The sequence below is a fragment of the Sinohyriopsis cumingii genome, unplaced genomic scaffold, assembly GCF_028554795.1.
Source record: "Sinohyriopsis cumingii isolate HCF-2022 unplaced genomic scaffold, ASM2855479v2 utg001699l, whole genome shotgun sequence".
In the NCBI taxonomy this organism is placed as follows: Eukaryota; Metazoa; Mollusca; class Bivalvia; order Unionida; family Unionidae; genus Sinohyriopsis; species Sinohyriopsis cumingii.
Genome location: NW_028316035.1, coordinates 65,478 through 90,775, shown reverse-complemented (window position 1 = coordinate 90,775; position 25,298 = coordinate 65,478). Strand labels below are relative to the sequence as shown.

The 25,298-nt window shown below is 35.7% G+C and overlaps 1 protein-coding gene and 3 pseudogenes across 1 annotated transcript; all 4 read left to right on the top strand.

Annotated features, from left to right (window-relative positions):
• The first annotated feature begins 168 nt into the window (after positions 1–168).
• LOC149771734 (MAP kinase-interacting serine/threonine-protein kinase 1 pseudogene) lies at positions 169–1,515 on the top strand (annotated as a pseudogene).
• Positions 1,516–8,283: 6,768 nt separating this feature from the next.
• Positions 8,284–9,252, top strand: LOC149771733 (MAP kinase-interacting serine/threonine-protein kinase 1 pseudogene; annotated as a pseudogene).
• A 6,382-nt stretch (positions 9,253–15,634) lies between these two features.
• Positions 15,635–16,981, top strand: LOC149771732 (MAP kinase-interacting serine/threonine-protein kinase 1 pseudogene; annotated as a pseudogene).
• A 6,763-nt stretch (positions 16,982–23,744) lies between these two features.
• Positions 23,745–24,482, top strand: LOC149771731 (MAP kinase-interacting serine/threonine-protein kinase 1-like). The gene has a single exon (XM_089948172.1). The coding sequence runs from the start codon at positions 23,745–23,747 to the stop codon at positions 24,480–24,482; it is 738 nt and encodes a 245-aa protein (XP_089804298.1).
• Positions 24,483–25,298: the final 816 nt, after the last annotated feature.

The window sequence follows — 25,298 nt, the reverse complement described above, 5'->3', positions numbered from 1 at the left end:
CCTAATTAAGTGCTTACTCAGTGTCAGTAGGGGATTTATTTGAATACTGTTGAATTTTAGTCGTATCGACAGGATGACACGAGCCAATCAGGAAGCTAATTGTCATCAACCGATCACATATATAAAAGGTGCTGACATTACGGTACTTTAAACGGACTGAATATAGAGATGGATAACGATTTTAGGGACATGGAAAGCCATAATTTACGGGATGCAGAGAAAAACGCAAGTTTAAATTGTAATACACCAAGACTCCTAAAGAAGACAAAAAGGGCAGCTGATATTCCTGTTACAAAATTTCATGATTTGTACAGACCAACAGGAGAAATCTTAGGAAATGGTACTATTGATTCAGTGCAGACATTTATAAATATTTCCAACAGCAAAGAATATGCTGTAAAGATCATTAAAAACAACACGATCCGATCCAGCAGCAAAGTCTTCAAAGAAATAGAAATATACAACTTATGTCAAGGTCAGGAGAACATCTTACAGCTTTATGAATACTTTGAAGAAGAAGGTCGATTTTATTTGGTCTTTGACAAGATGTTGGGAGGAACCTTGTTTGACAATATTGAGAGAAGGGGTCATCTGACTGAGACAGAAGCCAGTTTAATAGTGAAATGCATCACACGAGCCTTGGATTTCCTCCACAATAAAGGAATAGTCCACAGGGATCTAAAGCTAGAAAACATATTGTGTGAAAAGAAAGAAATATTCCCGATACGAATATGTGATTTTGACTTGGCAAGTGGTGTGCCTGTTGAAAGTCAGAAGGATATGTGTTCCACGCCAGATCTCCTGACGCCAGTCGGCACAGCAGATTATATGGCTCCTGAAGTTGTTGAAGTTTGGCTTGGTGAATCCTTATCCTATGACAAGAAATGTGATCTCTGGAGCCTGGGAATAATCATGTACATCATGCTGTGCGGTTACCATCCATTTTATGGCGACTGTGGAGGTGGTTGTGGGTGGAACAGTGATGTGATGTGTCGGGACTGCCAGGACTTGCTTTTCAGCAGCATCAAAAATGATGTTTATGAGTTTCCAGAAAACGATTGGAGTGTAATCTCAGACAGTGCCAAAGACCTCATTCGTCACTTGCTGGTGCGAGATCCACGCAAGCGTTATTCTACCGAGCAGGTCTTGAACCACCCCTGGGTATCTTGCCCACCGGCTGCTACTTCTCTTGCTACACCAACAATGCTTTCTAGGAATAGCAGTACCAAGGATTTGGAGCCATTTGCTGAGACTGCTATTTCAATCAACCGCATGCTGCAGCAGCATCTAATTATTCACAAGCCGCCAAGTTATCCTTATAATGACGAAAATGAGGGAAATGAAAACGATGAAATCAATTTTGAAGAAATTGTAGTACCACCATTGAAATTGTCCCCATCTGCTTCCAGCTTGACAAAACATCAGTCAAGTTTGGTGCCCGGAACCAATGTTCGTTCAACAGAATTCGATAGTGGCTGTACACTGCCGGGCATCAGTCATTCACAGGACAAATAGTTATTTAGTGATATTTTCATCTGAATAACTTTTATTTTGAAAATAATTACAAACACGTGACTAACTTTGCTACATCAAGTTTACGATAAGGACTGTTTGTTCAAAATATGCTGCCTTTGATGAAAAGTTTAGGATTTGTTCTGATTTTCATCAATCCAGATTGTCTTGTTTCGAAGAGTACATTTTAAGAGTGGGTGGGTGGGATTATACAACCTAAAGAGTTTTCATCTCTTATAATGTAGATGAAACAAATTGTCCGGAGTATATATGTGCATATATCACTTTCGTTGAATTGTTGCTAAAATGTAATTGACTTTTATTCTGTAAAATGCTGATTGTTGTAATAAAATACGACTGAATTTTATATGATCGTTAATACCAATTCATGGTTCTGAATGTCTTTGAAAGGAGAGATTATTCAGTATTTGTGTTAATAATCAACGAGTGCTTTGATTTTATAATTGTGCTGTTATTCATGAATGAGGTTGGTGGAATGTAAAATGTTCTCTGATGCTTAAAATGACGTGTCAAAATAGTGATATTTTATATCTAAAGTGCCAGTATATCACCAGGTGTTAATATGTAAATCTTACTCAGTTTGATTTCTAATATTTCTTCATTAACTAAATTCATACTAGCATCTTGATTTTTTCTTCAGTGTATTTCGCAATTATATTTCATTCTCATTTATCGGACACTTGTAAGTTATAACAAATAGATATATTGGAGAATTGCAATTTTTTTTAATAAAAAGTCCCATTTCTATGAAATATTGTTTTCCTTTGTGAAATTAAATTTTGTATTAGATGTGATTTGTAATTTTCAATAATCTCTCTCTCTGTCTATCTATCTATCAGAAAAATTATATTAGAAGAAACGAAACAACTCAGCTATGTACACATGTACAAATTTCTACCCCAAATTTCAATTTTTAGTTTTAACATACCCAATAAATCGAAACTCATTTGATACTTGGGAAATATATGTAGCTACTAAATTTCTGACTCACGCTTAAACAGATTTGTTCCGTTTAATTGGTAGTGTCGTGGTTTGAGCTGTGAAATAAGGATTCGGAAAATGTCCCCAAGGCATACGTGCTTAAAACAACACTTGACACAAGCGGCGACATGGATTAAGTCTGACAATAGGATAATCTGAAATGTTTGCACGATTCAAAGGAACTAACTGTTATGGCTAATTACATTGAATAAATAATTACATGTTTATTGGTGAGCCATTTACTAAATACCGTGCTTATGTGTTGATTATCTACTTGTGATTGATGCTATTCTTTTGTAGACATGATGAACAGAATATTGTTTACTTGTTCTTTTAAAAACTAAACTATCAGAGCTTTATTAAACAGACATGATATCGCTTTTGATGCTTTGAGGATGCAGACCGACAAAGAAGTTTTCTAAAACTCAGATTCACTCAAATGATTTTCGGCAGATAATTATCATTGCATACATATATTTAAGTATAGTTTGTCTTTCCACACAACAATGTTTGCATGCAGTGCTACGGGTGAGATATAGAAACCACCTGTAATTGGTAATTCTCACAAGCTCCGCTGCTTTAAGGACATTATACTTTTAATCAAGGGGTCTTGGGGAAAACTAACTGAAATTCACTTTTCTGGTCTTCCCTTAGAGATCCCAAACTGAGAGTTAAGGCTCAAAGTAGAACAAAAGTTTGGAGCAAAAGTTTTGAAGGAAAGGATGACCACCGTCTGGGGCTTTCCTTCAGTATTTACATGAGTTAGGCTGCTGTACATGTCGGAGGACGCCAGGAGGGTGCCTCTTTTTACATACATTATGGGATTTGGTATCAAATCATGGTATAGATGATGCCATCAGTTTCGTAACTGTAGCAGGTGTGGTACCACGGGCCTTCCACCAACGGATTGTCCATAACCGGTACAACAACAAGAAAACATGCCTCAAAACTCAGTAATGATTGATGAAATGGCCTATGATCGTCAGAGGGTTCCAGATCCTGGGGGAGAGATGGAACAGATCTCAGGAAACCCACCCCACTGAAATGCCGCAACATCGAACCAGGTCATACTGGGTATGCAGTGCGAAATTGAGGTTGGAAGCTCAAACGGTCCTAAAACTTCTCAATCCACGTCCACATAATGGACTAGTTATACAAATACGAGTGCACGTGAGAAGAAGGGGGCAAAGGGTAAAAAAGGAAAACAACAAAGCAAACGAAACACAAAAACCTACCACCCCATATTTATTTATGGAAGAACCAAGTTTCTAGCATAAAACAAATCCGCTCATCGAGTCTAAAATAATAGTGAGCGAGAGTGAGGAGGTTGAGAGCCCTCAACACACAAATTTTCCACTGTCAATTTTACTATATGTTATTGCAATTGAAACATTATATAAGAATATTGAAAATAATAGCAATTAATTGGAAATTGGCGGGCAAATGACCCAGGAGCTCCCCCAAATTGAATCAAACAACAAGTGAAGGCTTTAGGAATATTTTATGGAAAGAATTTAGACGAACTTAATTACAACCAAATATTAAAGAAAGTTGAGGAACAGATAGAAATTTGGTCATAGGTTCTCTAAACCTAATGGAATTCTTACAAGCCTATAAGACCTACATTTATTGCCAAATTGATTATGTAACACAAAAATAGATTTGATAGAACCAATGATAAACATTCTTTTCTTTTCATGAAATCCTTATTTAATATGTACATGTTGAAATGTGCAAGTGACACAGATACTCCTATATGCACCCATATTAGACATATCCGCTCACCCGTACCCTCATATACACACACATACTTACACACACACACACACACTTACTGCTCATACATACGTTGTAAAACGCTTATACTAATTTTACATAATACGTAAGTTTCTAGCTAACGTATAGGCGAGGAATTTATAATAATAAATTATTTTACGTCTACTTATCAATTAACATAATAACTTTACATAGAATTTAAAACAAATGAAATTACTATTCAAGTTTTAAATTTAGAGATATAGTATTGATTGAAATACAAAGTGTATACAAAATTGTATAAGCGTGAAAGGTCATGTTAAAAGGATAGACAAGGTAAAGTACAGAAAAAGCTTGTGCGAAAAGAAGAGATAGTGTTAACACGTGCGGCTTGGGGTATTCTTGAATTAACGTGTTGACCGGTAAACGTGGGTTGAAACATGCAGGCAAAAAGACGGTGTACTAAAGAATCAGGAGATTAGAAAAGGATACATAATTGGATATATTTAAAGGAAAAGGTAAGTAGTGAGTATTATTCTAGACTTATGCCACTTACTATTTAACAAATTTAAAGAGAACATAATAACCCAGCTAGACACCATTTGTCAATAAAGTGAAGAAGGTTAAGTCTGGAAATGTCAGCTCTGATTCTACATTTTAGGCAAGAGAGAAAGAAGAATAGCAAGGTGTTACTGGTTACCACTTCTTTATGATAATATGCATGGATACATTTAATCCATATAGCATATTTGTATCCAGCGCATAATAAAAGCCACAAGTCCGCGATTTCAGGTTCCGGAAACAAGGCCCCATAGAAGAAACTTAGGATAAGACCAAATTTAAGGAATGTAAAAAGTACCGAAGGAGTTTCGAGAGTTTTTTTCAGCCATTTAATTATGAGCTGTTGTAAAGCGAGTATTAAATTGCATTCGAAAATTAAATGGTCAGTGATTTCAGTCCCACCGCAAAAAAAAGTGCATAACTTGAATTAGGGAATATTTTTAAAAAATATGTGTTTTACAGGTAAAATGTCGTGTATGATTTTAAAACACACATATCTAGTGATGGTGTATAGGAATTTATTTTGCAGGTGTTTTTTGTTGTTGAAATATTGGGGGAGTTTAAGTCATATAATTTGGTTATTTTGGGTTCAAGAAGGTGACTTTGTAGTTGTCGTTGATATAATATTTTTGTAGGGTCTTAACCAAAACTGAGACCAGGATTATTTTATGAATTGAGATTGAAATATAAATTATTCTGTTTATATGGATCCGTAGAATACGTTATATCCAACGGGATCTTCTTATATAAACCGCAAAATGAAGTGGGACTGGGACTATGCTATTTGCATCACAAACACACAATATATATTTTAAGTAGAATAAGGCACAGTTGTTCGTTACGAAGAAAACTTAGGAGTATCCGTCATTGAATCAGGGTATGAATGTTCAATCCTGGAACAATATAATACAAGAAAAAGACACGAGTTCGCACCTATCGGTAGTTCCAACCATGCTAGTTTATCTTAATTGCGTCTGCTAATTTCCACCTTCAGCCAGTGGTAATCAAGAATAGTTCAATTTTCAAAACTGCTCGGCACACTTCGTTCAGTATGAGACATCTTGGAGAAAATTCAATAATTGTTCGCCGATTTTGACGTTTGGACAACTAATGGCAGGCAGTGCCGTTTGCATTCGAATAGTCTTGGATTTCACCAGTGAACGAAAGGTAAGATCCGAACAACATCGAGTGCGCAGTTTTTCGGATCTTACCTTTCGGTCAATCGTGAAAAATGAACTCTTCTTGATTACGACTGGCTTACGTTGGAGATTAGCAGACGCTATTAGGATAAACTAACAGAGTCGGACCTACCGAGCGGTGGGGACTCGTGTCTTCCCTTGTGTTATATTGTTACAGGTTAGAAGCGTCATCCTTTGATTCATGGACGAATACTCCTAATTTTCACTGTAATGAACCCCTTTAGAATAAGGCACTTTACAGATAATACCCAGTATACCTGGGAGGCCGTATACATTTATTTGTACCGATACCTATGTAAGCACAATCGGAGACTAGTAATCGGAATCTATATTGGGATGGAATACGGAAGAGATGGGAAGCTATCTCGTCTGCTTTTAACAAAGCGTGATGTTTATTCACCTACATGACGTTTGGATCACTGGCGAGATGGCCTTTAAAAAACATAGTATACGTATGATTCCGCCTTGCCATTTGTATGGTCAATACACTGATTCTAAATCCACACAATACTGCGTTGTCCGCAAACAGCAACTGACCGTTATAGAATTACTGGTGCAATAAGGGATACATTTTTGGGCATCGACGCAAAATAACCTCTAAATTACAAATGAGATTAATGACAGCAATATATATAAATAAAGTTTTAGTTGATTATGTAACATCAATAATGAAAGCCAAACGATTAGATATGTTTTAAGGTGCACAAGAGTACTTCATTTATATAGTTTTTATCATACCATGAAACAAATTGATCATCTTTGGACCGCGTGCTTTGTCTGACGAAACAGGGTTAATGGGAGCGTTAAATAAAAAAGAAAGACCTCTAATTCATACGATCATCGAAATTATATCAAGCGCATGTGAAATTGTTTGTTCTCATATACTTGTATAAAAAGTTTTAATTTATCTTGAATAAGTTTTTGTTTATTATTAAAATAAAAATCGTATGGATATAAGCTAGATACATAGGATTATTCAGTGAAAGACAACTCCTGGACACTGCTGGAGTCCCGACAATACTTAAGTATGAAAGCCTTGAATTTGCAATGGTTACAAGGAAGAAAAAAAGGACGTTATAAATTTATGGAAGCCCGTGCATATCAATTATCATGAACCATTTTTCAAGTTGTTTGCAGAAATGCATTTTAGATACCACATCGGTTACCATTAACGATGCCATTTGAAAATAACTATAGTCTACTTTCAATAATATTTATTGAAGGAAAATAAACATCTTCATATATAACTTAAAGACTGCGATGTTTTCGGATTTTGTACAACCAAAAAGCTTGTTAAAAGTTGTTTTGAATTTGACAAAGAGAGAGAAAGAAAGAGATTTTAGAAGTATTTTTGAAATTGAATATTAGACAGAAACATTATTTCATTGCATAGACTAGCCAGGCGATCATCTATGTTGAATCAATGATAGATGGTACATGTTACTAACAGAAATATAAGATTTAAAAGAATTTCTTTATGAAAATATTTTCTCATAAAATAAGAAAACATCGATCAATTATGTTTTTGGCAAATGACTATTCGTGATAGCACTGTAAAGAAATAAATATCAACTAAAAGCTTGTTAAACAAATTTCTTGTTTTCGTTTGTTCTAGTAATTGTTTCCACTTTATAACTGTGATATGTACTCTTCCATTCCAAGGTGTGAATCAATCATCACAGCGAGGCCAGAGGAACTTCCGTGAGTGCCTAATTAAGTGCTTACTCAGTGTCAGTAGGGGATTTATTTGAATACTGTTGAATTTTAGTCGTATCGACAGGATGACACGAGCCAATCAGGAAGCTAATTGTCATCAACCGATCACATATATAAAAGGTGCTGACATTACGGTACTTTAAACGGACTGAATATAGAGATGGATAACGATTTTAAGGACATGGAAAGCCATAATTTACGGGATGCAGAGAAAAACGCAAGTTTAAATCGTAATACACCAAGACTCCTAAAGAAGACAAAAAGGGCAGCTGATATTCCTGTTACAAAATTTCATGATTTGTACAGACCAACAGGAGAAATCTTAGGAAATGGTACTATTGATTCAGTGCAGACATTTATAAATATTTCCAACAGCAAAGAATATGCTGTAAAGATCATTAAAAACAACACGATCCGATCCAGCAGCAAAGTCTTCAAAGAAATAGAAATATACAACTTATGTCAAGGTCAGGAGAACATCTTACAGCTTTATGAATACTTTGAAGAAGAAGGTCGATTTTATTTGGTCTTTGACAAGATGTTGGGAGGAACCTTGTTTGACAATATTGAGAGAAGGGGTCATCTGACTGAGACAGAAGCCAGTTTAATAGTGAAATGCATCACACGAGCCTTGGATTTCCTCCACAATAAAGGAATAGTCCACAGGGATCTAAAGCTAGAAGACATATTGTGTGAAAAGAAAGAAATATTCCCGATACGAATATGTGATTTTGACTTGGCAAGTGGTGTGCCTGTTGAAAGTCAGAAGGATATGTGTTCCACGCCAGATCTCCTGACGCCAGTCGGCACAGCAGATTATATGGCTCCTGAAGTTGTTAAAGTTTGGCTTGGTGAATCCTTATCCTATGACAAGAAATGTGATCTCTGGAGCCTGGGAATAATCATGTACATCATGCTGTGCGGTTACCATCCATTTTATGGCGACTGTGGAGGTGGTTGTGGGTGGAACAGTGATGTGATGTGTCGGGACTGCCAGGACATGCTTTTCAGCAGCATCAAAAATGATGTTTATGAGTTTCCAGAAAACGATTGGAGTGTAATCTCAGACAGTGCCAAAGACCTCATTCGTCACTTGCTGGTGCGAGATCCACGCAAGCGTTATTCTACCGAGCAGGTCTTGAACCACCCCTGGGTATCTTGCCCACCGGCTGCTACTTCTCTTGCTACACCAACAATGCTTTCTAGGAATAGCAGTACCAAGGATTTGGAGCCATTTGCTGAGACTGCTATTTCAATCAACCGCATGCTGCAGCAGCATCTAATTATTCACAAGCCGCCAAGTTATCCTTATAATGACGAAAATGAGGGAAATGAAAACGATGAAATCAATTTTGAAGAAATTGTAGTACCACCATTAAAATTGTCCCCATCTGCTTCCAGCTTGACAAAACATCAGTCAAGTTTGGTGCCCGGAACCAATGTTCGTTCAACAGAATTCGATAGTGGCTGTACACTGCCGGGCATCAGTCATTCACAGGACGAATAGTTATTTAGTGATATTTTCATCTGAATAACTTTTATTTTGAAAATAATTACAAACACGTGACTAACTTTGCTACATCAAGTTTACGATAAGGACTGATTATTCAAAATATGCTGCCTTTGATGAAAAGTTTAGGATTTGTTCTGATTTTCATCAATCCAGATTGTCTTGTTTCGAAGAGTACATTTTAAGAGTGGGTGGGTGGGATTATACAACCTAAAGAGTTTTCATCTCTTATAATGTAGATGAAACAAATTGTCCGGAGTATATATGTGCATATATCACTTTCGTTGAATTGTTGCTAAATTGTAATTGACTTTTATTCTGTAAAATGCTGATTGTTGTAATAAAATACGACTGAATTTTATATGATCGTTAATACCAATTCATGGTTCTGAATGTCTTTGAAAGGAGAGATTATTCAGTATTTGTGTTAATAATCAACGAGTGCTTTGATTTTATAATTGTGCTGTTATTCATGAATGAGGTTGGTGGAATGTAAAATGTTCTCTGATGCTTAAAATGACGTGTCAAAATAGTGATATTTTATATCTAAAGTGCCAGTATATCACCAGGTGTTAATATGTAAATCTTACTCAGTTTGATTTCTAATATTTCTTCATTAACTAAATTCATACTAGCATCTTGATTTTTTTCTTCAGTGTATTTCGCAATTATATTTCATTCTCATTTATCGGACACTTGTAAGTTATAACAAATAGATATATTGGAGAATTGCATTTTTTAATAAAAAGTCCCATTTCTATGAAATATTGTTTTCCTTTGTGAAATTAAATTTTGTATTAGATGTGATTTGTAATTTTCAATAATCTCTCTCTCTGTCTATCTATCTATCAGAAAAATTATATTAGAAGAAACGAAACAACTCAGCTATGTACACATGTACAAATTTCTACCCCAAATTTCAATTTTTAGTTTTAACATACCCAATAAATCGAAACTCATTTGATACTTGGGAAATATATGTAGCTACTAAATTTCTGACTCACGCTTAAACAGATTTGTTCCGTTTAATTGGTAGTGTTGTGGTTTGAGCTGTGAAATAAGGATTCGGAAAATGTCCCCAAGGCATACGTGCTTAAAACAACACTTGACACAAGCGGCGACATGGATTAAGTCTGACAATAGGATAATCTGAAATGTTTGCACGATTCAAAGGAACTAACTGTTATGGCTAATTACATTGAATAAATAATTACATGTTTATTGGTGAGCCATTTACTAAATACCGTGCTTATGTGTTGATTATCTACTTGTGATTGATGCTATTCTTTTGTAGACATGATGAACAGAATATTGTTTACTTGTTCTTTTAAAAACTAAACTATCAGAGCTTTATTAAACAGACATGATATCGCTTTTGATGCTTTGAGGATGCAGACCGACAAAGAAGTTTTCTAAAACTCAGATTCACTCAAATGATTTTCGGCAGATAATTATCATTGCATACATATATTTAAGTATAGTTTGTCTTTCCACACAACAATGTTTGCATGCAGTGCTACGGGTGAGATATAGAAACCACCTGTAATTGGTAATTCTCACAAGCTCCGCTGCTTTAAGGACATTATACTTTTAATCAAGGGGTCTTGGGGAAAACTAACTGAAATTCACTTTTCTGGTCTTCCCTTAGAGATCCCAAACTGAGAGTTAAGGCTCAAAGTAGAACAAAAGTTTGGAGCAAAAGTTTTGAAGGAAAGGATGACCACCGTCTGGGGCTTTCCTTCAGTATTTACATGAGTTAGGCTGCTGTACATGTCGGAGGACGCCAGGAGGGTGCCTCTTTTTACATACATTATGGGATTTGGTATCAAATCATGGTATAGATGATGCCATCAGTTTCGTAACTGTAGCAGGTGTGGTACCACGGGCCTCCCACCAACGGATTGTCCATAACCGGTACAACAACAAGAAAACATGCCTCAAAACTCAGTAATGATTGATGAAATGGCCTATGATCGTCAGAGGGTTCCAGATCCTGGGGGAGAGATGGAACAGATCTCAGGAAACCCACCCCACTGAAATGCCGCAACATCGAACCAGGTCATACTGGGTATGCAGTGCGAAATTGAGGTTGGAAGCTCAAACGGTCCTAAAACTTCTCAATCCACGTCCACATAATGGACTAGTTATACAAATACGAGTGCACGTGAGAAGAAGGGGGCAAAGGGTAAAAAAGGAAAACAACAAAGCAAACGAAACACAAAAACCTACCACCCCATATTTATTTATGGAAGAACCAAGTTTCTAGCATAAAACAAATCCGCTCATCGAGTCTAAAATAATAGTGAACGAGAGTGAGGAGGTTGAGAGCCCTCAACACACAAATTTTCCACTGTCAATTTTACTATATGTTATTGCAATTGAAACATTATATAAGAATATTGAAAATAATAGCAATTAATTGGAAATTGGCGGGCAAATGACCCAGGAGCTCCCCCAAATTGAATCAAACAACAAGTGAAGGCTTTAGGAATATTTTATGGAAAGAATTTAGACCAACTTAATTACAACCAAATATTAAAGAAAGTTGAGGAACAGATAGAAATTTGGTCATAGGTTCTCTAAACCTAATGGAATTCTTACAAGCCTATAAGACCTACATTTATTGCCAAATTGATTATGTAACACAAAAATAGATTTGATAGAACCAATGATAAACATTCTTTTCTTTTCATGAAATCCTTATTTAATATGTACATGTTGAAATGTGCAAGTGACACAGATACTCCTATATGCACCCATATTAGACATATCCGCTCACCCGTACCCTCATATACACACACATACTTACACACACACACACACACTTACTGCTCATACATACGTTGTAAAACGCTTATACTAATTTTACATAATACGTAAGTTTCTAGCTAACGTATAGGCGAGGAATTTATAATAATAAATTATTTTACGTCTACTTATCAATTAACATAATAACTTTACATAGAATTTAAAACAAATGAAATTACTATTCAAGTTTTAAATTTAGAGATATAGTATTGATTGAAATACAAAGTGTATACAAAATTGTATAAGCGTGAAAGGTCATGTTAAAAGGATAGACAAGGTAAAGTACAGAAAAAGCTCGTGCGAAAAGAAGAGATAGTGTTAACACGTGCGGCTTGGGGTATTCTTGAATTAACGTGTTGACCGGTAAACGTGGGTTGAAACATGCAGGCAAAAAGACGGTGTACTAAAGAATCAGGAGATTAGAAAAGGATACATAATTGGATATATTTAAAGAAAAAGGTAAGTAGTGAGTATTATTCTAGACTTATGCCACTTACTATTTAACAAATTTAAAGAGAACATAATAACCCAGCTAGACACCATTTGTCAATAAAGTGAAGAAGGTTAAGTCTGGAAATGTCAGCTCTGATTCTACATTTTAGGCAAGAGAGAAAGAAGAATAGCAAGGTGTTACTGGTTACCACTTCTTTATGATAATATGCATGGATACATTTAATCCATATAGCATATTTGTATCCAGCGCATAATAAAAGCCACAAGTCCGCGATTTCAGGTTCCGGAAACAAGGCCCCATAGAAGAAACTTAGGATAAGACCAAATTTAAGGAATGTAAAAAGTACCGAAGGAGTTTCGAGAGTTTTTTTCAGCCATTTAATTATGAGCTGTTGTAAAGCGAGTATTAAATTGCATTCGAAAATTAAATGGTCAGTGATTTCAGTCCCACCGCAAAAAAAAGTGCATAACTTGAATTAGGGAATATTTTTAAAAAATATGTGTTTTACAGGTAAAATGTCGTGTATGATTTTAAAACACACATATCTAGTGATGGTGTATAGGAATTTATTTTGCAGGTGTTTTTTGTTGTTGAAATATTGGGGGAGTTTAAGTCATATAATTTGGTTATTTTGGGTTCAAGAAGGTGACTTTGTAGTTGTCGTTGATATAATATTTTTGTAGGGTCTTAACCAAAACTGAGACCAGGATTATTTTATGAATTGAGATTGAAATATAAATTATTCTGTTTATATGGATCCGTAGAATACGTTATATCCAACGGGATCTTCTTATATAAACCGCAAAATGAATTGGGACTGGGACTATGCTATTTGCATCACAAACACACAATATATATTTTAAGTAGAATAAGGCACAGTTGTTCGTTACGAAGAAAACTTAGGAGTATCCGCCATTGAATCAGGGTATGAATGTTCAATCCTGTAACAATATAATACAAGTAAAAGACACGAGTTCGCACCTATCGGTAGTTCCAACCATGCTAGTTTATCCTAATTGCGTCTGCTAATTTCCACCTTCAGCCAGTGGTAATCAAGAATAGTTCAATTTTCAAAACTGCTCGGCACACTTCGTTCAGTATGAGACATCTTGGAGAAAATTCAATAATTGTTCGCCGATTTTGACGTTTGGACAACTAATGGCAGGCAGTGCCGTTTGCATTCGAATAGTCTTGGATTTCACCAGTGAACGAAAGGTAAGATCCGAACAACATCGAGTGCGCAGTTTTTCGGATCTTACCTTTCGGTCAATCGTGAAAAATGAACTCTTCTTGATTACGACTGGCTTACGTTGGAGATTAGCAGACGCTATTAGGATAAACTAACAGAGTCGGACCTACCGAGCGGTGGGGACTCGTGTCTTCCCTTGTGTTATATTGTTACAGGTTAGAAGCGTCATCCTTTGATTCATGGACGAATACTCCTAATTTTCACTGTAACGAACCCCTTTTAGAATAAGGCACTTTACAGATAATACCCAATATACCTGGGAGGCCGTATACATTTATTTGTACCGATACCTATGTAAGCACAATCGGAGACTAGTAATCGGAATCTATATTGGGATGGAATACGGAAGAGATGGGAAGCTATCTCGTCTGCTTTTAACAAAGCGTGATGTTTATTCACCTACATGACGTTTGGATCACTGGCGAGATGGCCTTTAAAAAACATAGTATACGTATGATTCCGCCTTGCCATTTGTATGGTCAATACACTGATTCTAAATCCACACAATACTGCGTTGTCCGCAAACAGCAACTGACCGTTATAGAATTACTGGTGCAATAAGGGATACATTTTTGGGCATCGACGCAAAATAACCTCTAAATTACAAATGAGATTAATGACAGCAATATATATAAATAAAGTTTTAGTTGATTATGTAACATCAATAATGAAAGCCAAACGATTAGATATGTTTTAAGGTGCACAAGAGTACTTCATTTATATAGTTTTTATCATACCATGAAACAAATTGATCATCTTTGGACCGCGTGCTTTGTCTGACGAAACAGGGTTAATGGGAGCGTTAAATAAAAAAGAAAGACCTCTAATTCATACGATCATCGAAATTATATCAAGCGCATGTGAAATTGTTTGTTCTCATATACTTGTATAAAAAGTTTTCATTTATCTTGAATAAGTTTTTGTTTATTATTAAAATAAAAATCGTATGGCTATAAGCTAGATACATAGTATTATTCAGTGAAAGACAACTCCTGGACACTGCTGGAGTCCCGACAATACTTAAGTATGAAAGCCTTGAATTTGCAATGGTTGCAAGGAAGAAAAAAAGGACGTTATAAATATATGGAAGCCCGTGCATATCAATTATCTTGAACCATTTTTCAAGTTGTTTGCAGAAATGCATTTTAGATACCACATCGGTTACCATTAACGATGCCATTTGAAAATAACTATAGTCTACTTTCAATAATATTTATTGAAGGAAAATAAACATCTTCATATATAACTTAAAGACTGCGATGTTTTCGGATTTTGTACAACCAAAAAGCTTGTTAAAAGTTGTTTTGAATTTGACAAAGAGAGAGAAAGAAAGAGATTTTAGAAGTATTTTTGAAATTGAATATTAGACAGAAACATTATTTCATTGCATAGACTAGCCAGGCGATCATCTATGTTGAATCAATGATAGATGGTACATGTTACTAACAGAAATATAAGATTTAAAAGAATTTCTTTATGAAAATATTTTCTCATAAAATAAGAAAACATCGATCAATTATGTTTTTGGCAAATGACTATTCGTGATAGCACTGTAAAGAAATAAATATCAACTAAAAGCTTGTTAAACAAATTTCTTGTTTTCGTTTGTTCTAGTAATTGTTTCCACTTTATAACTGTACTCTTCCATTCCAAGGTGTGAATCAATCATCACAGCGAGGCCAGAGGAACTTCCGTGAGTGCCTAATTAAGTGCTTACTCAGTGTCAGTAGGGGATTTATTTGAATACTGTTGAATTTTAGTCGTATCGACAGGATGACACGAGCCAATCAGGAAGCTAATTGTCATCAACCGATCACATATATAAAAGGTGCTGACATTACGGTACTTTAAACGGACTGAATATAGAGATGGATAACGATTTTAGGGACATGGAAAGCCATAATTTACGGGATGCAGAGAAAAACGCAAGTTTAAATTGTAATACACCAAGACTCCGAAAGAAGACAAAAAGGGCAGCTGATATTCCTGTTACAAAATTTCATGATTTGTACAGACCAACAGGAGAAATCTTAGGAAATGGTACTATTGATTCAGTGCAGACATTTATAAATATTTCCAACAGCAAAGAATATGCTGTAAAGATCATTAAAAACAACACGATCCGATCCAGCAGCAAAGTCTTCAAAGAAATAGAAATATACAACTTATGTCAAGGTCAGGAGAACATCTTACAGCTTTATGAATACTTTGAAGAAGAAGGTCGATTTTATTTGGTCTTTGACAAGATGTTGGGAGGAACCTTGTTTGACAATATTGAGAGAAGGGGTCATCTGACTGAGACAGAAGCCAGTTTAATAGTGAAATGCATCACACGAGCCTTGGATTTCCTCCACAATAAAGGAATAGTCCACAGGGATCTAAAGCTAGAAAACATATTGTGTGAAAAGAAAGAAATATTCCCGATACGAATATGTGATTTTGACTTGGCAAGTGGTGTGCCTGTTGAAAGTCAGAAGGATATGTGTTCCACGCCAGATCTCCTGACGCCAGTCGGCACAGCAGATTATATGGCTCCTGAAGTTGTTGAAGTTTGGCTTGGTGAATCCTTATCCTATGACAAGAAATGTGATCTCTGGAGCCTGGGAATAATCATGTACATCATGCTGTGCGGTTACCATCCATTTTATGGCGACTGTGGAGGTGGTTGTGGGTGGAACAGTGATGTGATGTGTCGGGACTGCCAGGACTTGCTTTTCAGCAGCATCAAAAATGATGTTTATGAGTTTCCAGAAAACGATTGGAGTGTAATCTCAGACAGTGCCAAAGACCTCATTCGTCACTTGCTGGTGCGAGATCCACGCAAGCGTTATTCTACCGAGCAGGTCTTGAACCACCCCTGGGTATCTTGCCCACCGGCTGCTACTTCTCTTGCTACACCAACAATGCTTTCTAGGAATAGCAGTACCAAGGATTTGGAGCCATTTGCTGAGACTGCTATTTCAATCAACCGCATGCTGCAGCAGCATCTAATTATTCACAAGCCGCCAAGTTATCCTTATAATGACGAAAATGAGGGAAATGAAAACGATGAAATCAATTTTGAAGAAATTGTAGTACCACCATTGAAATTGTCCCCATCTGCTTCCAGCTTGACAAAACATCAGTCAAGTTTGGTGCCCGGAACCAATGTTCGTTCAACAGAATTCGATAGTGGCTGTACACTGCCGGGCATCAGTCATTCACAGGACAAATAGTTATTTAGTGATATTTTCATCTGAATAACTTTTATTTTGAAAATAATTACAAACACGTGACTAACTTTGCTACATCAAGTTTACGATAAGGACTGTTTGTTCAAAATATGCTGCCTTTGATGAAAAGTTTAGGATTTGTTCTGATTTTCATCAATCCAGATTGTCTTGTTTCGAAGAGTACATTTTAAGAGTGGGTGGGTGGGATTATACAACCTAAAGAGTTTTCATCTCTTATAATGTAGATGAAACAAATTGTCCGGAGTATATATGTGCATATATCACTTTCGTTGAATTGTTGCTAAAATGTAATTGACTTTTATTCTGTAAAATGCTGATTGTTGTAATAAAATACGACTGAATTTTATATGATCGTTAATACCAATTCATGGTTCTGAATGTCTTTGAAAGGAGAGATTATTCAGTATTTGTGTTAATAATCAACGAGTGCTTTGATTTTATAATTGTGCTGTTATTCATGAATGAGGTTGGTGGAATGTAAAATGTTCTCTGATGCTTAAAATGACGTGTCAAAATAGTGATATTTTATATCTAAAGTGCCAGTATATCACCAGGTGTTAATATGTAAATCTTACTCAGTTTGATTTCTAATATTTCTTCATTAACTAAATTCATACTAGCATCTTGATTTTTTCTTCAGTGTATTTCGCAATTATATTTCATTCTCATTTATCGGACACTTGTAAGTTATAACAAATAGATATATTGGAGAATTGCAATTTTTTTTAATAAAAAGTCGCATTTCTATGAAATATTGTTTTCCTTTGTGAAATTAAATTTTGTATTAGATGTGATTTGTAATTTTCAATAATCTCTCTCACTGTCTATCTATCTATCAGAAAAATTATATTAGAAGAAACGAAACAACTCAGCTATGTACACATGTACAAATTTCTACCCCAAATTTCAATTTTTAGTTTTAACATACCCAATAAATCGAAACTCATTTGATACTTGGGAAATATATGTAGCTACTAAATTTCTGACTCACGCTTAAACAGATTTGTTCCGTTTAATTGGTAGTGTTGTGGTTTGAGCTGTGAAATAAGGATTCGGAAAATGTCCCCAAGGCATACGTGCTTAAAACAACACTTGACACAAGCGGCGACATGGATTAAGTCTGACAATAGGATAATCTGAAATGTTTGCACGATTCAAAGGAACTAACTGTTATGGCTAATTACATTGAATAAATAATTACATGTTTATTGGTGAGCCATTTACTAAATACCGTGCTTATGTGTTGATTATCTACTTGTGATTGATGCTATTCTTTTGTAGACATGATGAACAGAATATTGTTTACTTGTTCTTTTAAAAACTAAACTATCAGAGCTTTATTAAACAGACATGATATCGCTTTTGATGCTTTGAGGATGCAGACCGACAAAGAAGTTTTCTAAAACTCAGATTCACTCAAATGATTTTCGGCAGATAATTATCATTGCATACATATATTTAAGTATAGTTTGTCTTTCCACACAACAATGTTTGCATGCAGTGCTACGGGTGAGATATAGAAACCACCTGTAATTGGTAATTCTCACAAGCTCCGCTGCTTTAAGGACATTATACTTTTAATCAAGGGGTCTTGGGGAAAACTAACTGAAATTCACTTTTCTGGTCTTCCCTTAGAGATCCCAAACTGAGAGTTAAGGATCAAAGTAGAACAAAAGTTTGGAGCAAAAGTTTTGAAGGAAAGGATGACCACCGTCTGGGGCTTTCCTTCAGTATTTACATGAGTTAGGCTGCTGTACATGTCGGAGGACGCCAGGAGGGTGCCTCTTTTTACATACATTATGGGATTTGGTATCAAATCATGGTATAGATGATGCCATCAGTTTCGTAACTGTAGCAGGTGTGGTACCACGGGCCTTCCACCAACGGATTGTCCATAACCGGTACAACAACAAGAAAACATGCCTCAAAACTCAGTAATGATTGATGAAATGGCCTATGATCGTCAGAGGGTTCCAGATCCTGGGGGAGAGATGGAACAGATCTCAGGAAACCCACCCCACTGAAATGCCGCAACATCGAACCAGGTCATACTGGGTATGCAGTGCGAAATTGAGGTTGGAAGCTCAAACGGTCCTAAAACTTCTCAATCCACGTCCACATAATGGACTAGTTATACAAATACGAGTGCACGTGAGAAGAAGGGGGCAAAGGGTAAAAAAGGAAAACAACAAAGCAAACGAAACACAAAAACCTACCACCCCATATTTATTTATGGAAGAACCAAGTTTCTAGCATAAAACAAATCCGCTCATCGAGTCTAAAATAATAGTGAGCGAGAGTGAGGAGGTTGAGAGCCCTCAACACACAAATTTTCCACTGTCAATTTTACTATATGTTATTGCAATTGAAACATTATATAAGAATATTGAAAATAATAGCAATTAATTGGAAATTGGCGGGCAAATGACCCAGGAGCTCCCCCAAATTGAATCAAACAACAAGTGAAGGCTTTAGGAATATTTTATGGAAAGAATTTAGACCAACTTAATTACAACCAAATATTAAAGAAAGTTGAGGAACAGATAGAAATTTGGTCATAGGTTCTCTAAACCTAATGGAATTCTTACAAGCCTATAAGACCTACATTTATTGCCAAATTGATTATGTAACACAAAAATAGATTTGATAGAACCAATGATAAACATTCTTTTCTTTTCATGAAATCCTTATTTAATATGTACATGTTGAAATGTGCAAGTGACACAGATACTCCTATATGCACCCATATTAGACATATCCGCTCACCCGTACCCTCATATACACACACATACTTACACACACACACACACACTTACTGCTCATACATACGTTGTAAAACGCTTATACTAATTTTACATAATACGTAAGTTTCTAGCTAACGTATAGGCGAGGAATTTATAATAATAAATTATTTTACGTCTACTTATCAATTAACATAATAACTTTACATAGAATTTAAAACAAATGAAATTACTATTCAAGTTTTAAATTTAGAGATATAGTATTGATTGAAATACAAAGTGTATACAAAATTGTATAAGCGTGAAAGGTCATGTTAAAAGGATAGACAAGGTAAAGTACAGAAAAAGCTCGTGCGAAAAGAAGAGATAGTGTTAACACGTGCGGCTTGGGGTATTCTTGAATTAACGTGTTGACCGGTAAACGTGGGTTGAAACATGCAGGCAAAAAGACGGTGTACTAAAGAATCAGGAGATTAGAAAAGGATACATAATTGGATATATTTAAAGAAAAAGGTAAGTAGTGAGTATTATTCTAGACTTATGCCACTTACTATTTAACAAATTTAAAGAGAACATAATAACCCAGCTAGACACCATTTGTCAATAAAGTGAAGAAGGTTAAGTCTGGAAATGTCAGCTCTGATTCTACATTTTAGGCAAGAGAGAAAGAAGAATAGCAAGGTGTTACTGGTTACCACTTCTTTATGATAATATGCATGGATACATTTAATCCATATAGCATATTTGTATCCAGCGCATAATAAAAGCCACAAGTCCGCGATTTCAGGTTCCGGAAACAAGGCCCCATAGAAGAAACTTAGGATAAGACCAAATTTAAGGAATGTAAAAAGTACCGAAGGAGTTTCGAGAGTTTTTTTCAGCCATTTAATTATGAGCTGTTGTAAAGCGAGTATTAAATTGCATTCGAAAATTAAATGGTCAGTGATTTCAGTCCCACCGCAAAAAAAAGTGCATAACTTGAATTAGGGAATATTTTTAAAAAATATGTGTTTTACAGGTAAAATGTCGTGTATGATTTTAAAACACACATATCTAGTGATGGTGTATAGGAATTTATTTTGCAGGTGTTTTTTTGTTGTTGAAATATTGGGGGAGTTTAAGTCATATAATTTGGTTATTTTGGGTTCAAGAAGGTGACTTTGTAGTTGTCGTTGATATAATATTTTTGTAGGGTCTTAACCAAAACTGAGACCAGGATTATTTTATGAATTGAGATTGAAATATAAATTATTCTGTTTATATGGATCCGTAGAATACGTTATATCCAACGGGATCTTCTTATATAAACCGCAAAATGAATTGGGACTGGGACTATGCTATTTGCATCACAAACACACAATATATATTTTAAGTAGAATAAGGCACAGTTGTTCGTTACGAAGAAAACTTAGGAGTATCCGCCATTGAATCAGGGTATGAATGTTCAATCCTGTAACAATATAATACAAGTAAAAGACACGAGTTCGCACCTATCGGTAGTTCCAACCATGCTAGTTTATCCTAATTGCGTCTGCTAATTTCCACCTTCAGCCAGTGGTAATCAAGAATAGTTCAATTTTCAAAACTGCTCGGCACACTTCGTTCAGTATGAGACATCTTGGAGAAAATTCAATAATTGTTCGCCGATTTTGACGTTTGGACAACTAATGGCAGGCAGTGCCGTTTGCATTCGAATAGTCTTGGATTTCACCAGTGAACGAAAGGTAAGATCCGAACAACATCGAGTGCGCAGTTTTTCGGATCTTACCTTTCGGTCAATCGTGAAAAATGAACTCTTCTTGATTACGACTGGCTTACGTTGGAGATTAGCAGACGCTATTAGGATAAACTAACAGAGTCGGACCTACCGAGCGGTGGGGACTCGTGTCTTCCCTTGTGTTATATTGTTACAGGTTAGAAGCGTCATCCTTTGATTCATGGACGAATACTCCTAATTTTCACTGTAACGAACCCCTTTTAGAATAAGGCACTTTACAGATAATACCCAATATACCTGGGAGGCCGTATACATTTATTTGTACCGATACCTATGTAAGCACAATCGGAGACTAGTAATCGGAATCTATATTGGGATGGAATACGGAAGAGATGGGAAGCTATCTCGTCTGCTTTTAACAAAGCGTGATGTTTATTCACCTACATGACGTTTGGATCACTGGCGAGATGGCCTTTAAAAAACATAGTATACGTATGATTCCGCCTTGCCATTTGTATGGTCAATACACTGATTCTAAATCCACACAATACTGCGTTGTCCGCAAACAGCAACTGACCGTTATAGAATTACTGGTGCAATAAGGGATACATTTTTGGGCATCGACGCAAAATAACCTCTAAATTACAAATGAGATTAATGACAGCAATATATATAAATAAAGTTTTAGTTGATTATGTAACATCAATAATGAAAGCCAAACGATTAGATATGTTTTAAGGTGCACAAGAGTACTTCATTTATATAGTTTTTATCATACCATGAAACAAATTGATCATCTTTGGACCGCGTGCTTTGTCTGACGAAACAGGGTTAATGGGAGCGTTAAATAAAAAAGAAAGACCTCTAATTCATACGATCATCGAAATTATATCAAGCGCATGTGAAATTGTTTGTTCTCATATACTTGTATAAAAAGTTTTCATTTATCTTGAATAAGTTTTTGTTTATTATTAAAATAAAAATCGTATGGCTATAAGCTAGATACATAGTATTATTCAGTGAAAGACAACTCCTGGACACTGCTGGAGTCCCGACAATACTTAAGTATGAAAGCCTTGAATTTGCAATGGTTGCAAGGAAGAAAAAAAGGACGTTATAAATATATGGAAGCCCGTGCATATCAATTATCTTGAACCATTTTTCAAGTTGTTTGCAGAAATGCATTTTAGATACCACATCGGTTACCATTAACGATGCCATTTGAAAATAACTATAGTCTACTTTCAATAATATTTATTGAAGGAAAATAAACATCTTCATATATAACTTAAAGACTGCGATGTTTTCGGATTTTGTACAACCAAAAAAGCTTGTTAAAAGTTGTTTTGAATTTGACAAAGAGAGAGAAAGAAAGAGATTTTAGAAGTATTTTTGAAAATTGAATATTAGACAGAAACATTATTTCATTGCATAGACTAGCCAGGCGATCATCTATGTTGAATCAATGATAGATGGTACATGTTACTAACAGAAATATAAGATTTAAAAGAATTTCTTTATGAAAATATTTTCTCATAAAATAAGAAAACATCGATCAATTATGTTTTTGGCAAATGACTATTCGTGATAGCACTGTAAAGAAATAAATATCAACTAAAAGCTTGTTAAACAAATTTCTTGTTTTCGTTTGTTCTAGTAATTGTTTCCACTTTATAACTGTACTCTTCCATTCCAAGGTGTGAATCAATCATCACAGCGAGGCCAGAGGAACTTCCGTGAGTGCCTAATTAAGTGCTTACTCAGTGTCAGTAGGGGATTTATTTGAATACTGTTGAATTTTAGTCGTATCGACAGGATGACACGAGCCAATCAGGAAGCTAATTGTCATCAACCGATCACATATATAAAAGGTGCTGACATTACGGTACTTTAAACGGACTGAATATAGAGATGGATAACGATTTTAGGGACATGGAAAGCCATAATTTACGGGATGCAGTTTCCACTAAAAACGCAAGTTTAAATTGTAATACACCAAGACTCCGAACAGCAAGACAAAAAGGCAGCTGATATTCCTGTTACAAAATTTCATGATTTGTACAGACCAACAGGAGAAATCTTAGGAAATGGTACTATTGATTCAGTGCAGGACATTTATAAATATTTCCAACAGCAAAAGAATATGCTGTAAAGATCATTAAAAAGATCCAGCAGCAAAGTCTTCAAAGAAATAGAAATATACAACTTATGTCAAGGTCAGGAGAACATCTTACAGCTTTATGAATACTTTGAAGAAGAAGGTCGATTTTATTTGGTCTTTGACAAGATGTTGGGAGGAACCTTGTTTGACAATATTGAGAGAAGGGGTCATCTGACTGAGACAGAAGCCAGTTTAATAGTGAAATGCATCACACGAGCCTTGGATTTCCTCCACAATAAAGGAATAGTCCACAGGGATCTAAAGCTAGAAAACATATTGTGTGAAAAGAAAGAAATATTCCCGATACGAATATGTGATTTTGACTTGGCAAGTGGTGTGCCTGTTGAAAGTCAGAAGGATATGTGTTCCACGCCAGATCTCCTGACGCCAGTCGGCACAGCAGATTATATGGCTCCTGAAGTTGTTGAAGTTTGGCTTGGTGAATCCTTATCCTATGACAAGAAATGTGATCTCTGGAGCCTGGGAATAATCATGTACATCATGCTGTGCGGTTACCATCCATTTTATGGCGACTGTGGAGGTGGTTGTGGGTGGAACAGTGATGTGATGTGTCGGGACTGCCAGGACTTGCTTTTCAGCAGCATCAAAAATGATGTTTATGAGTTTCCAGAAAACGATTGGAGTGTAATCTCAGACAGTGCCAAAGACCTCATTCGTCACTTGCTGGTGCGAGATCCACGCAAGCGTTATTCTACCGAGCAGGTCTTGAACCACCCCTGGGTATCTTGCCCACCGGCTGCTACTTCTCTTGCTACACCAACAATGATTTCTAGGAATAGCAGTACCAAGGATTTGGAGCCATTTGCTGAGACTGCTATTTCAATCAACCGCATGCTGCAGTAGCATCTAATTATTCACAAGCCGCCAAGTTATCCTTATAATGACGAAAATGAGGGAAATGAAAACGATGAAATCAATTTTGAAGAAATTGTAGTACCACCATTGAAATTGTCCCCATCTGCTTCCAGCTTGACAAAACATCAGTCAAGTTTGGTGCCCGGAACCAATGTTCGTTCAACAGAATTCGATAGTGGCTGTACACTGCCGGGCATCAGTCATTCACAGGACAAATAGTTATTTAGTGATATTTTCATCTGAATAACTTTTATTTTGAAAATAATTACAAACACGTGACTAACTTTGCTACATCAAGTTTACGATAAGGACTGTTTGTTCAAAATATGCTGCCTTTGATGAAAAGTTTAGGATTTGTTCTGATTTTCATCAATCCAGATTGTCTTGTTTCGAAGAGTACATTTTAAGAGTGGGTGGGTGGGATTATACAACCTAAAGAGTTTTCATCTCTTATAATGTAGATGAAACAAATTGTCCGGAGTATATATGTGCATATATCACTTTCGTTGAATTGTTGCTAAAATGTAATTGACTTTTATTCTGTAAAATGCTGATTGTTGTAATAAAATACGACTGAATTTTATATGATCGTTAATACCAATTCATGGTTCTGAATGTCTTTGAAAGGAGAGATTATTCAGTATTTGTGTTAATAATCAACGAGTGCTTTGATTTTATAATTGTGCTGTTATTCATGAATGAGGTTGGTGGAATGTAAAATGTTCTCTGATGCTTAAAATGACGTGTCAAAATAGTGATATTTTATATCTAAAGTGCCAGTATATCACCAGGTGTTAATATGTA